The 15,731-nt window shown below is 34.9% G+C and overlaps 2 protein-coding genes across 2 annotated transcripts; one reads left to right on the forward strand and one right to left on the reverse strand.

Annotated features, from left to right (window-relative positions):
* Nucleotides 1-1,729: 1,729 nt before the first annotated feature.
* On the reverse strand, nucleotides 1,730-4,904 carry THX (thioredoxin X). Its single transcript, XM_059589957.2, has 2 exons — nucleotides 4,422-4,904; nucleotides 1,730-2,123 (listed from the first exon to the last, which is right to left on the reverse strand). The coding sequence occupies exons 1-2, from the start codon at nucleotides 4,767-4,769 to the stop codon at nucleotides 1,917-1,919; spliced, it is 555 nt and encodes a 184-aa protein (XP_059445940.2). The 5' UTR covers nucleotides 4,770-4,904; the 3' UTR covers nucleotides 1,730-1,916.
* A 164-nt stretch (nucleotides 4,905-5,068) lies between these two features.
* Nucleotides 5,069-8,745, forward strand: LOC132178690 (E2F-associated phosphoprotein). Its single transcript, XM_059591191.2, has 3 exons — nucleotides 5,069-5,173; nucleotides 6,003-6,168; nucleotides 8,219-8,745. The coding sequence occupies exons 1-3, from the start codon at nucleotides 5,107-5,109 to the stop codon at nucleotides 8,472-8,474; spliced, it is 489 nt and encodes a 162-aa protein (XP_059447174.2). The 5' UTR covers nucleotides 5,069-5,106; the 3' UTR covers nucleotides 8,475-8,745.
* Nucleotides 8,746-15,731: the final 6,986 nt, after the last annotated feature.

A 15,731-nucleotide genomic window follows, 5' to 3' on the forward strand; every position in this document is an offset into this window, starting at 1 on the left:
ATTTTTAATGGCATCAGTTAATTTAGTTCACTTCCCATAGAGAGAGAGAGAGAGAGAGATGAGAGAGAAACCTAGGATCGGTGAGGTTAGTGCTCCGGTACGGCGGTACTAGATGGAGCGGCGAGCGAGAGAGAGAGGAGCGGCGAGCGAGAGAGAGCGGAGCGGCGAGCGAGAGAGAGAGGAGCGGCGAGCGAGAGAGAGCGGAGCGGCGAGCGAGAGAGAGAGGAGCGGCGAGCGAGAGAGAGCGGAGCGGCGAGCGAGAGAGAGCGGAGCTTTGTCGCTGGACGGCTGGAGGCTGGAGCTTGGAGGATTAGAGGAAGTCTGGAGCTTTGTCGCTGGACGGCTGGAGGCTGGAACTGGAAGACAGGAAGAGGAATAGTCGAATAGATATCATATTAGGAATTTAGGGTTTTAAACATTAGGGGCGGGGCGGGTCGGGTCGGGTACCCGCCTCTTAAAAAATCTTATACCCGCGAGCCGACCCGACCCGCACGGGTCTGATGTTTCCCAACCCGTGAATGCCAAAAAAAAACTTAAATCCGGCGGGGCGGGGCGGATCGGGGCGGGGCTGGTTGGGCGGGTTTTTGCCCACCCCTATCCACAACAATGTTTAGGTAATCTTCACTACATATCTCTAATTCCATTGCAGCCATTGGACTTAAACTGTAATGACCCTGATGAAAAAATCAATTAACTGATAATTGATTCCATGGTTCGTCTCTTAGCTCTATCCCTTGTGGGATAGAACTCAATGATCTTAATATCTCCTAAACGAGATAATTCAACGGAAAACTTTGTTACATTAGGAAAAAGGAAAGCAGTAATTATTCATTTTGATGTATTAATTAAATAAAGAAATTCATAATTTTCTATTATTAAATTCGAGCTCTTATTTCAATTTCAATTAAATATTATATCTTAGCCCTATCCCTTGTGGGATAAAACTCAAGGATCTTAATATCTCCTAAACGAGATAATTCAACGGAAAACTTTGTTACATTAGGAAAAAGGAAAGCAGTAATTATTCATTTTGATGTATTAATTAAATAAAGAAATTCATAATTTTCTATTATTAAATTCGAGCTCTTATTTCAATTTCAATTAAATATTATATCTATGACACCTCACTTGTTAATGGGAAGTTTGAACTTACACGAGAGAGGAGTGTTAAATATTAATTAGATGATTAAATTCTTTATTTCTTCTCAATTTAACCTACTGAGATAAATTATAATTTAACACATTATAATCATTGGTTGCTTCCCACGACCAGGAAACTTGACCAACTTTTCTGTAAACGTTGAGGTATCCAAAATCTGTGTTTCTATATCTTTTATGGCTGAAAATTCTTATTGATCTTTCTAATGATTTTGTAATACTGGTCCAGGAGCAAAACTAGAATTTTAGATGGGGAGACTAAAATGACATTCCTACAAAAACAAGATCATCTACTACTACAGCCCCCTAAAGATGAAATTTGGTCATGAGACATTTTGACAGAAGCAAGCAGATCCTTAATCCACAATGGACGATTATTTCATCTTATGATCACAATTATTACCAAGATGGTGATCTAGCTTTATAACTCTAATAAGTTAAGAAATTATGTCTCTCTTTAATGAAAATGGGTTACCATCAAGATTCATAATGAATACCACCAAATTCTAACCATCCAAAAGAACCCTGGATGGTTAGGATTGGTGTCATGCATTCGAAAGAAAACTGGAGGAAAAATTAAAGGCTCACAGGGTAATGAAATACCCTGTTTTTAACTGCTTAAATTATACACTCTGTTACTGTTACAAAGGATTAGAAGAAGAGATAAAGTAAAGGAAGCAAATGTCCATATGCACAATTTCCGACACATCTGAAATATGAAAGAATTAGGGCATTCGGCAAGCAAGATTTTTAGCCGACTATGAAACTGATATTGACCCCAACAAAGCATCCAAATATTCCTTAAGCTTCACTTTTGTAATTGCACCTTCCCTCCTGCTTTCTGGAACTTCCTGCCCATTCTTGAAGAGGATCAAAGCTGGCAATCCATAAACTTTGTACTCTTCAATTAGTTTTGGGTTCGAATCATGATCAATTTTTACAACCGTCAACCTGTCTCTATATTCCTAAAAGTTGTAAAAGAACTCTGTTTCAAGAGTGAACAACAGATAAATATAAAAAATAACAAATATTACATTCAACACCAATTACCACCACCCAAAGTTATTCATAATGTCGGTACATTACTATACCACACCAATTTCATGCCTAAGGAATTTAGGAGTTATTCCTAGAATGTTTTCTTTCTGAAGCACTTTTTAGCACATTATAAACAATTCCAAGCGTCAACTTGACCTCAATAAAGCCTCAAAAAACCTTAGAATCACAACAATAAAAACACTAAGGTAACCCAGCATTTATACCCACTAAAACCACAGAATTAGACCAGTAAATGTTTGTGGATGGTAACCCCCTAAACAAGTCTGACAATCTTCCCTTTCTTCTCTATTTAAATAAAACAAAAACAAAAAAGGCATTCATTCTATGTCATTTTGGCGTTGAAGCAGTTTGTCTTACATCTCCACAAATTATAAATCCCAGTGCCAGTGTGGACAACCTTACATAGCACCAGCTTTGTAACTCATGGTACCAATCCTGCTTTAGAAGGAAGAGGTCTTGGGTTCAATCAGAGGAGTTGTGTCCGGAGAGGGGCCTGGCTACTAACCTAATGTGTAGGCTACTCTCTCCACTAAAGTAAAGGAAGAAAAAAAGGCACTAAAGACTACCTAGAGTTGCAATCCACATAAACCAAAAGTAAGATTCATCTCCAAAAAGGAGATCATAGAAGACGAATTTTATCACAATGTTTTCACTTGAATATTATTCAACAAATCCATAGCCCTATTTCCAGCAGCAAAACAGTGAGGGTTTTAGGATCAAATGGTATAGCATGGCTGCATGGGTGAGTATAAGGGAAATGGGTTTTTGGGGGCTGATATAGCCTCTATGATTTACTTTCACTCCCAACTTAAAGGTTCATTTTATAACAAAAGAAATGTGTTGTGGAGTGCTTGATAGAAACAAGATACAATAGTGAAAATGTGAACCATCAGTAATGGCTCTAGCTGAGGGTAACAAGTTTCTAACAACAGCTTGCTCATAGCAGGCCTCTAAAATATTTTCCAATAAAGTATTATTTAATGTTCTTGAAGAGATACACAGGATAAGATCAAAGAAACTTTGACGATTAGCTTCAAAACTTCCATTCCAATAATCAAAAGTAATGGAACAACAGCGAGAAAAAATCTGTTAACGCATAATGCTCCGAAACTAACCATGTTGTTTCCATTTCAGATAATTTAAGCCAATAGGATACCAACTCTCTGACTACAGACTTCAAAAAAGTAGAAAAAATTTAGCACTGCATCTTCCACCAATTAAATTATTTCTACCGATGTTATGTAGTTCTGAATCACTTCAAAATATGATTTTAATCTCTGTAGTCTTATAAAAATACTTAATTTAAATTAGCACTTTATGTAATTCAGGTCCCATTCACGTAAGGAATCATGGCTTCCTGTTATAAACGTCAAGATTGATCAGGTTCAATTTAGAAACCCAATTTGCATCATGCCCTCCCAACAACTAGCTGCTTTCCTAGCTACTGTTGCAAATAGTCTATTATTCTGTACCATGTTTCAACTATAGTAGAAATGGCATGAAAAAGAAACAGGACACATCCAATTGTATGAATCATCAAAGAAATGACAGGATTATGTTTGCTTCCATTCTCATCCTAGCAAAAACAATCGCCATTGCTATGTCACCACCAGATAGAATTGAAGCCTCATGGGAAACTACTTATGTGACATTTTGTCATAAAACATCCTTTGCTTGCAAGGCCTACTCATAAGAAGGTAAAATTTTATAATAACAAATATAAAGCAAGAGTTGATTTCACTGCAACAAAACCACGATAGATTCAAACGTACAATATATTGTACATAGGAGAAAAACATGTTTTAACTTTGAAGCTACAGGAAAGAAAAAGATTCAACACAGATTAGTTGAACTCATCCAAAGATCAGAGCTTAAAGACAGGGTGGACATAAAGAATTATTTGCATCAGCTATCAAGTGAGTTCTATGAACGGTACCTTTATAATTTCAAGTGGATTTCTTTACATAATTTTAACTGTCAAGTTTGCTTTAATTTACTAGTGCTTTTGGTTGTTGATTCTTTCTTCCTATTGATCATAAACTTTATTCATCCATACTACTCTTCTACACATTTGTATTCTAATGTCATATACATACATGCATAAGCGATAGAGCGAAACCGAACAAATTAACATACATATACATAGATTTTCAAATCCAAGTTGAATTAGAAAGAAAAAATGACTGATAGGAAAGGAATCAAACCTGGGCGACCCATTCTATAGCAGGAGAGATCAAGCGGCAGGGACCGCACCAATTGGCGACGAACTCCACGAGAACCGGCTGGTCCGATTTCAAGACCGTGTCAGAGAACTGGCTCTCGTTTATCTCCGTAATACCAGCACAAGTTATTGAAAATTTACCAACTGTAGAGGAATTACTGGACCTGCGCGAGCGCGGTGCTCTTCTTTGACTTCGAGACGCGAAGTAGGGCTTCTTGGAGGAGATGGGCGCGAAAGAAGTGGCTGCAGAATTAGAGGTCGAGGTAACTGTACAAACCGGAAGGTGGGTTGGTCTTGGAAATAGCGTTGCATTTGAGAGCATGGCGTCCATCGCCGACTGAGCTCAGCTAGATACGCGCAGAGAGAATAGGGTTCAGACTTCAGAGCATTATCATCGGCGAGCCGAAGAAAAATGGTGTTAAAATTGTGGACTGAAAGAAAGCCAAGCTGCTAGCTCAATGACATGGCGTGAAAGCCAATCTTCTCGTTTGTGGCCACAACGTACGAAGCAGCGTGACGTGGATGAAACTTTTCTAGTCAAGTTGGGCCTTGTTCGTAAGCCCACAGAATTCGTATTCGTTTCGGAAAACCCATGCTTTTTCTACCGCTTGGCCCAGGGTGTTACTTCTTCTGTGTTTGCTTCTAGAGAGAGAGAGAGGGGGCGTGAGATGGAAGTAGACGGCAACAGAAGAGACGAGGACACGGCTGACTCCCCAACCCATTCTCAGCAAACTGGTAGTCATCTTCATTCCTCTATCTCCACACACACACGCTTCGTTGTTTCTGTTTGGTTGCTGAGAAAATGAAGGAGGAGAAAATGGGACGAGAGTAATACTTTGCAACGTGTAATGATTATGGTTATATCTTTGAATATTCAGAAAAATTAGCTTGAATAAGCCGAATGGTTACGCGAGTGGAGTTGTTTGTTTTCTGGGCTTTAAAATTCGAGGGGAAATGTCTACTGTCCTTGCTTTAGTTTCTTTTCTTTTCCTACAGTTCCTCAGCAACCAAACACGACCCAGATTTGGTTTTGTATTCTCGTTTCGTTTTCTACTTTACATTCCAAATTATAAAGTTCTCATGTGTGCCTGTGTGTTTAATTCATTTTATTTCTTAAATCTGTGCTTTATTTTATTTTTTATAACTATGCAATATAATTGACACTGCTTACTGTTCATTGTATTCAATACCGAATCGTATCGCAGTTATTAACTCGCATTAGGGCCTATTCGTAATGAAATATATCACAATACTTCAAATCAAGACAGAAAGGTTTCGTATTCTTCTTCTTTTTTACTGCAATGAGTTCAGTAAAAATGATGATGTATTAGTTGTATGCTAATATTTCAGCCCACTGAACTTATTGATCTTGTTTGAACTTAGAAATGGCATTTCCATAGGCCGTACCGTCCTCACTAATTGTTTTGATTTAAAAATATTTTTGAATTGTTTGTAGGGCGTTTGAAACTCCCAGCTGAATAGCCTTGTATTGCATATCAACAATTTCTATGACTAAAAATTTACGAAGCAAACCTAATCAATGTTGGCTTGTTGTTTATTTCAGTTTCTGATGATGATGAAATAGACTACTCTGTTAAACCAGAGTTATATGATCCCAATCTTGATGATAAAGATGAACTATGGGTTCAGAAGAGAAGAAGAGGTTGCAACTCTGATGCTGTACTTAGCTGCCCAGCTTGTTTCACAACCCTCTGTCTAGAGTGCCAGAGGTATAGCTATTATTGGGTCCATGAATAAAGGCATTTTTTACTTCTTTGTTTCTCATAACAACAATTTGAGTTCTTTTCGTTCTCCCTTTTTAAAAAAAAAAAAAAAAAAAAAAAAAAAAAAATTTATGCATTAAAAGACACAATGAAGCTTTTGTTGTGACAATTTTATAATTCAGTGCGAAGATGTACAAACAAAAAATAAAATAAGCTAATGTCTCCATTTGACATTAGGCTACTCCTCACTTAGTGAACACCACTGAATCCCAGGATTCTTTTGGATGGTTAGAATTAGAAAAAATCACGTGAATTTGGTGATATGCATTATGAATCATGATGGTAACCCATTTTCATTAAAGTGAGACATAATATCTTAATTTATTAGAGTTATAAAGCTAGATCAGCATCTTGGTAATACTTGTGATCATAAGACGAAATAATCGTCCATTGCGGATTAAGGATCTGCTTGCTTCTGTCAAAATGTCTCCTTGCCAAATGTCATCTTTGGAGTGCTGTGGTAGATGATCTTGTTTTTGTAGGGAAGTCATTTTTTCAACGTTTTTAATGGAATGTTCTATAAAACACGATGAGTCTATTTTACTTATTCATTTTCTAGCAAAAAGAGTTGCATGTCCTCAATCATAAATGAGCACATAAATCATCTTATTTGTTCTTGGTTATCAAACGGGATGTACACACGCACAAATATTATCTATTCGTACACAATGAATTTTTCACCAGGCTTGTTTTTTTTAATTGAAAAAAAAAAAACAAAAAAAAAAAAAACAAACAAACAAACCAACAAACCTGTGTGATAGAGCTTTAGATACCTTGTTGTAAACATATTAATGACTGTTGACTTCATCAAACAGGAGAGTGTTGCCTGTATGGGATCATTGCGAGTTCTCTCATTTCTAAAAAATTGGAAATATAGTAACATATTTTTATGTTATTTATTGATTTCTCAAGAGGTAGAGGCATGTTGTGTAATCCCAGTTTTTTGTCAGAAAACAAAAAAAGTATAGATAGTAAAGACATTGTGGTTAGTGTCAAACCTCAATTAGTTGATGGATGCAATTATGGTAGATGTGTTGATTTAGGGAGGAAAATTATTGTACTGGTGGTGGACCTGGTGCATTAGTTGAGTTAGGTTGATATACCAACAGTTGTGGTATAGTGGTGATAGTGGCAATTGGCAAAGATAATCTGTTAATAAGATTGGTGATGACAGCAGAAATGCCAGTGGCAATGGCGATGGTGACTTCATGTTAGGGGTGGTAGAGCCATGGTGTTGCTAGTGGTTGTATAGTGTTAATAGGATAGTGGTAGACTTGTAGTAGTGGGGGTGAAAATGGCAGCCCCTGTAACCACATAAGTGATTGTGGTGAATTGATGCCCGTGATGGAGGTGCAATAATGCAGGTGGCACCATGGGACCTTGTGGTAGTATAGTGATGGTAGAAATTGTGGTGATAATCTTTTTGGGGTGAAGAAGCTGATTGTGGCTGTGAAACCTGCTGTGTCATGGTGGTAGTGTAGGTGCCTTTGAGCTTTAGCTCAAATGGTACTTCCTCCCTTTGTAGCAAGGTAGAGGGGGAGAGGTTGTGGGTTCAAGTCCCATCGGGTGCATCTGTAACTTACCAATAAAAAATAAAAATAAAAGTCATGGTGGTAGTGTAGGTGATTGTATTGGGGTGGGCTGGTACTGAAAATTGTTTCATGTAATTCCGTGAACTTTTGGAAAATTGAGTTTATGTTGTCAAGGTTCCTCCCTTTTTGCTTGGAAACTTGCTTTGGAAACAAGGTAACCAACCAAGGTGGTACATCAAATGAATTTCTTGCCATGGAAGCATTTTTCTGAATGGGAAATTGTAGCAATAAAGTTTTCAATGTTCATGGAGTCATCTTCTCAATCTACTTTTCTGCATGAGTAACCTTTGATATATTTCATTTGTTCCCCATAGATTCCGTTGTTTTCAGTAGAGTATTATCTAACAATTAGTGTCTACGGTCAAATAGTATATTTTTGTATAAGCTTGGTTGGGGTTTTGTAGGCATGAAAAATATGTTACCCAGTACAGGGCAGTTTTTGCTATGAACTGCAAGATTGGTAGTGACCAATTCTCGCAGCAAAACAACCCGAACCCGAGAAGAGCGAAAAGAGGGAGGAAATCTGGGGAGAATGAAGCAGGCTCCGCCGGAGGTGAACCACTGCATAAAGTAAGCTGCTCAGTTTGCTCAACAGAGGTTGGCATTATTGATGAAGATGAGGTTTATCATTTCTTCAATGTTCTTCCAAGTGAGTCTTGAGTTTCATTACAAGTTCCTGTATTTTTTTACACAAAGTTGCTGCATCGTTGCCTTAACCCATATTTCAAAGGAAATGCCTTAACCTATATAAATATTTGTTTGGGATTTATATTTCAAGATAATCGAATTTGAGATAGATTTGAGGTGGGAGAATCTAGTGGACTTTGGGTTCAGGGAGAGCTTCTCCAACCCAAACCTGGTAAGGTGACTCGTTGTTATAGGTTCAGCCCATCGCAGTGTAAAGAGAATTGGAAAATGACTGAAAATATAAATAGATTCGGTGTGCTTTCCAGTTGCCAAAATTTAAATTAGGTACAATGGGTCTACGCTCCAGTTGCCCATTGTGATTAATAGGAAAAAAAATAATAATAACTGCTTATGATTTTTTTTTTTCCTGGTCAAATTACTTATAGTTATTAGGTTTTCGTGCGATTTTAATTTACTTATGAACTTTTCAATTTCGACAATTAAAACTTAAGGTTTTTCTCTGATTTCAAATGGGGTTCTTCGTTAATTTACCGTTCAATTAGTCAATGATATGTCACGTCATATCAATCAATTAATGTAATGTGGCTTTCGTTTGACATGCTATATACCAACTGACAACTGTACATATCACATGACATAATTACTTTAAATTATAAATATACCATAAATAAATAAATAATCAATTAAAACGGTGGTCAATTACCTTTGGTGAGATGTGTTCGGCCACCACCATTAATGGTTGAGGGGGGTTGTTCCTTATCAAATGAGGGGTGGCAACCCCTATTTGTAAGGGGCGGCTTCTTTTCAAAGAGGGGTTGATGACCTAGTCTCTGAAGTTGTTGCCCTAAACACACTCCCACACTCTACAAACATTTCAACCCCTATTTTTTTCTATAACGGGTTGACCCCTCTAAAATTAATTTTTTACCTCAATATTTTTTTAGTCTCCCCATCTAAAATTCTAGTTTTGCTCCTGGACCAGTATTACAAAATCATTAGAAAGATCAATAAGGATTTTCAACCATAAAAGATATACAAATACAAATTTTGGATACCTCAAAATTTACAGAAAATTTAGTTAAGTTTCCTGGTCATGGGAAGCAACCAATGATTACAATGTGTTTATAATTTATCTCAAAAGGTAAAATTGATAAGAAATAAAGAATTTAATCATCTAATTAAATATTTAACACTCCTCTCTCATGTAAGTTCAAACTAAAATGATGATAAGAGTTCGAATTTCAAATACCATATTAATTAATCAATTATTTAAAAAGATTAAGATAATAAGAAATCATTAATTTTTTATTTAATTAATACATTAACATGAATAATTGTTTAGAGATGTTGGATTCTTTGGGTCCTCTAGGCTCTACATTGGAACCCTTACATTTTTTTTTTTAAGAACATTGGCATTAAAAACAAAAGAGAATAGAATAGGAAAAAAACCAAGAAACTAAGGAGGAGGTGAATAATGTCCACTTCAGACGCGGAGAGAAGAAATGGGTTTAAAGTAGGTGGGAATGCAGCCAAGTGAGCTTTGACAACGGCTTAATAAGCTACATGGTGAGCACAAAAGTTTGCATTTCGGTGAATTTTTCGAGCCATCCAAGTAGAGGATGCAGGGACGAGAGAAATGGAGTCTGAGATGATGTCCGCTATCTTCCAATCTTGAACAATTAAGGGTTTTTTTGTTTTGTTTTGTTTTGCTTCTTCTTTTTTTTTTTTTTGGTGTTCTGCTCTATTGGCCTACCCCAAGATATAAGAAACATTTAAATAAATAAATAAATAAAAGATAAATAAAGTACACCAAAGGAAGACAGATATGGTCTAAACTAAGTCATAGGGAAGGCCCATATGCCCAGACTAATCCGAGGAATGTGTGTACAAAAAAAACCATGTCATATACGCTTTTGTGAGATCAGTAAAACAATTGTCTCACTTTATTATAATATATGATCACGACAGAATATTATAATGTGGAAAAATTAGATAAATTAAGGTATTAAAAAGAACATCAAATCCGTGGCATGATGATTAATCCGCTTTTGGTCAAAATTATGACTAAAATATTGTAGTGGTTAGAAATAAAAATTATAATTAACAATTGATTAACAATTAATTAATCAAAAGTTAGCACATGAAACGCGTTATTAAGATACGGAATATATGCCCCCGTGTGTTTCTAATATTTTCAATACCATACCCTATCAATTATCGTGCTTACATATGTTGTCGAAACCGCGTTACACGGGCGTAGGTGGGGCCAGGCAATTGAAGACTTTAGCATGAGTCAAGAAATAATAATAATAATAATAATAATAATAATAAAAAGTATATTATTGGCATTAATTAAATAAATTCTGTAAGTTAAAGTTTCAGTGACATTAACTACTTTTTAAGTGTGCGGCCCATGTAGGCCCATGTAACCCAAACTAGTTTGTGCATGGGGATTCTGTTGCAGAAATGGTGTACCAATAAGGAAATAGGACCCCCACTCTTGGATATAAACTGTTTTTTTGGCTGGTCAATGGGGGGAAAATTATATATGTAATGCCTTTTTTTATTATTCTAGTGAGCATGAAAATTGGGGGATGTTTTGAGTTTGGGGAAGAAATGGATTCCATGGAGCTTGGATTTTTCTATTTTCCAAAAACAATAAAGAAAAAAAACAAAGTGGGATGTAACTTTGAGTCTATTTAAATGTAAAGGAATGGTGAAGTTTTAGTATATAAGGTCATCTCAAAATCCGATTATTTGTCCAAAGAGGAAGAGTAAGGATAATAGCAGGAAAATAGTGAGAAAGGCTCCTCTATCCGAGTAGGAAAGCTCCCGCGTGCATAAAGGGTTTTATGGGTGAGTTTCCTACTCGGGCAGATGAACCTCTTTCACTTACCATTGCCCAAAGAAGAGGTGGTAGGAGTAAAAAGAGGGATCCTCAATTACAGAAGAACCCTGTCTCTTCAAATCTGTGTTGTTGATTTGATGTTTATTAAATAGTGTTTATTTTTTGTATATATTAAATGGGCTTATAATATAAAACTACCAACAAAGATCATTGTTTAGCTTATATGTGTTTGTTCTATAATCATATGCCTCTTCTTTTAAGAAGTTTGTTGATATATCACATTAGTTTCCAAGAAAGAGCTCATTGGTTCCAACATTGATGGGATTTTGTTTGAGAGGATTGAGACTTGAGAGAGTTGATGGTTATGGTGTTCTAGGCCACAAGTGACTTGGAGGTACCCTTGGGTTTGCTTGTGGCAACAAAAGTTACCTTGAGAGATTTAATTAAAACAAAAAACAAAAAACAAAAAAGCTTGAGAGGTTTAGAATGTATATTAACATATCATTGTTTAGCTTATATGTGTTTGTTCTATAATCATATACCTCTTCTTTTAAGAAGTTTGTTGATATATCACATTAGTTTCCAAGAAAGAGCTCATTGGTTCCAACATTGATGGGATTTTGTTTGAGAGGATTGAGACTTGAGAGAGTTGATGGTTATGGTGTTCTAGGCCACAAGTGACTTGGAGGTACCCTTGGGCTTGCTTGTGGCAACAAAAGTTTCCCATTGTTTGCTTAAGAAGAAAAAAAAAAAGAAAAGAAAAAAAAGAAAAGGACCACAAGTGACTTGGAGGTACAACTTGAAGAAGACAAAATGAGCATCATGACTCACAAGTGGCATCTGGCCAATAAGAGAGGATTTTTTTTTTTTTTAAGACAATAAGAGAGTTTTGAAGCTGGAGAAAATTCACTTAAAGTGGCAGGGAGATGGAACATTTGAAAGGGACTATAATCAAATGCTGGTGAGATAACATTTCTGATGGTGTATGACAAGGGATTGCTCCCATCATTTATTTTTATTTTATTTTTCCATTCATAGATCACCTTTAACTCCAAACAATCAATTCGAAACATATTTAGAAGTATTTTTCGATTAGATTTATCATTAGCTCGAATATTATTCATCTCATCCATTTGTAAGTCTTTATAAAGGCGGGTTAATATTAATAAAAAGCACCATATAATTTGATTTCCAAATATGATTTTGAAGAAGGCTCATATTCACTCTAAGAACCTACCCAAGTTATCTTGTTATGAATTAGTTTTGTAACATTTTGTATTAGAGCCACGTTGAACATCCATAGACTATACTTAGGGTCTGTTTGAAATTGCGTTTGAGGGGCCTGAATGTGCTTTTAATACTCAAAAAGTCCGTTTGAAAAAAAATATACCTATTTGGTAAAAAAATTAAAAGCGTTTTTAATAATTTAAAAAGCCTAAAAATTGTCAAAACGCAATTTTGGCAAAAGCTTAAAAGTAAAGCTTTTGCTAAAAAGCGTTTTTTGACTTAAAATCTTTATTTCTCAAACAGGCTCTTAATGCTCTAATTAATCTCATGCGTATTGTTACATTTTATTCTATTACTACTACTTACTCTATTCTCCTAATAAAGTTTGATAACCTCAGGATTTAAGAATACATCATATGAGGTGCTTGAACATGGTTGATTTTTGAAATGTGTTTTTAAAAAGTATTTTGTATTTGAAATTGTTGGTTAATAATTTTGAAAAAAAAGTATATTTTTACTTTTGTGAAAAAGAAATTCAAAATTCAAAATTCAAACCCACTTAACAATGGACAAAGTTTTCCTCCAAACTGGGTTTGAGGAATTTTCTACACTTAAGTTTTTAATAATATTTATTCAAACTTTATCTCTACTATTAAAAAAAGTATGTGCATCTCACATGTTAAGGGACACATGTCACCTTTATAAACTAAGTTGAAGGAAATTCCTTCAACCCAGTTTGGAGGAAAACTTTATCCCTTAACAATTGGAGATGTTCATTCCAAGTTCTCGGCAAAGCTAAACGACCATTTTATTCGCGTTAGGGGATAAAGAAAAATGACTTTTCACTTTTATCTAACTGCAATCTAATATCTTTAATTTCTCTCCCTATATTTTTTTATTTTATTTTATTTTTTTCTTTTAAACTGATCTTTCGAAATTAATTCTGATTTTAACTCTATTACACTTTTATAAATGCTCCCCTGGACTTGTTGGATAAAACAAAACAAATCTCTTGTATTTTCTTACAATTTGTTTTAATTACTAAAAGTAAAATACGAGAAAGTTTCAAACTTCACTTGTGAGAATCTTACAGAGAACATTATTATACCCTGAAGAGTTCAATTTGAAATAGTTAAAAGTAATGTTACAATTTACACTAATATATAGGACATTCTTTCATTTTCATTCCTTAATAAGAGATTCAGAGCATAAAGCTCTTACATAAAAACATAGGTAAAAGCTATGAAAAGTATAACACCGTTGATACATTCAAAATTTAACAATAAAAAAAACGTATCTACATCCTATGATTCAACCTATGTGCACACTTCATATAAGGAGCAGATATGCTTTTATTGATTAGATCTGAATATATGGGTATGTCTTATCCATAAAGAAACAAGTTTTATTGACCCGGCCGTGAGACAAACCTCTCATACAGAAACTATCCCCCCTCAGCTCAAAGGCCAGGATAACACAAAACAAAACAAGAACAAAACAAAGAAAACCAGCATCAATGGCAAGATTCAGCAAGAAAATGGTAGGAAAACCAACGCATTAGGCTTACATGCAAAGCGCGTGAGATCCACACTCCAGCTTGCACGAACCACATATGGCGCGTGCCAAAAAGAAGAGAAAAAAAGTCTAGTGTGTCTACATGGCACAACACTAAAGAGAAGCGTGTAGTGTCGTGTACGAGCTTAGCCCAGCGGCAAAAGAGTAGATCGGTAACACAAGGAACCGATATAAGTTTCCCAGCAAAATATCGACGAAACCCAAGCACTAGGAAAAGCCAAAAGATGAGATGGAAGGGACGGTTGCTGTTATTGCTGAATCTAGACACTGCTGCTGCATTCCAAAATCAAACCATAACAAAGAACAAAAAAGGGGGTAGGAGGGACAGATAGAATTCATCCCTCTCTCTTCCCTTTAGGGTCTCATCGGAGAGGAACTAGAGAGAAGCTAGACACTTATTTATATATAAAAAATGTTATAGGTCAATATTTTATTTATATTTGGCTTATCTAATCTTACAAATCAACGATTAGATTTGTAGACTTATATGGATCCCACATAAGTCAATGATATACCCCACAAATTTAATGATTAATCTATTAAATCTGTAAAAAAAAAATGACCAAAATATTAAAAAAACTTATTAACTCATAGTATTTATCTTTATATATTCATGTTATATCAGTTGAGTCGCCAACGCTATGTCAATGGTAGACCTCACAAATTTAATGATTAATCTATTAAATTTGTAAAAAAAATTACCAAAATATATATAAAAAAAAAAAAACTTATTGACTCATATGTATTTATCTTTATAAATTTATGTTATATCAGTCGAGTCGCCAACACTATGAATTTTAAATGGTTCATATATTTGTTGGGGATAAACCATTTAAAATTGATATAAATATGATAAATTCGTGTAAAAAGTAATAATATTCATATTTTAATATTAACAATGATTGTAAAGAGGGAGAGAGGGAATTATATATAACAATTACAATATCTTTTTAAATTTTTTAGTATATCGTGACCAAAAATGAAAAGGACGAAAAAAAAAAAGTTGTTTGCGGATAAAGACAATATTGTCCTAATTAATTGTTCTAGTCCTAAATTGTCATTTATTATTTTTCAACTAACTTAAGAACACAAGCATTAATTTTTTAGGAGGACACAAATTAGCTACAAGCCACTCTAATAAGTTACCATGTGATACTTAACTAAATCACATATTTTTATAATAGCATATGCTTTCACATGTTTTATGAACACATGTCACTTTATTATACTAGTGTGTAACTAATTAATACAACCCAGTTTGTAGCTAGTTTCTATCCAATGAGAAACTCAAACATGTTAGAAGACACTTGTCATTTATTATAGTGGATTGAATGAAATTTCCAAAACTTCGTGTGCAATTGTAAAACATGAGCCCTTCATTACATCTAACGGTCTAAACAAATATAGATATTTGTGTTACTGATATAATTAATTTTAGTTTTCAATATGTCAAACTTACTTGTCACGATAACACACAAACATCTTCATTTGTTTTTTTTTTTTTTTCGTTCATTTAAAAAAAAATATATAAATTTATTTGTTTAAACAATTAGATGTAATGAAATCCAAATCCATTAAGCTGATTGAAGTCTTTCCATGTAGAATGAGTAGCCTGAGGT

The sequence above is a fragment of the Corylus avellana genome, chromosome 4 (genome assembly GCF_965113065.1).
Source record: "Corylus avellana chromosome 4, dhCorAvel1.hap1.2, whole genome shotgun sequence".
Lineage (NCBI taxonomy): Eukaryota > Viridiplantae > Streptophyta > Magnoliopsida > Fagales > Betulaceae > Corylus > Corylus avellana.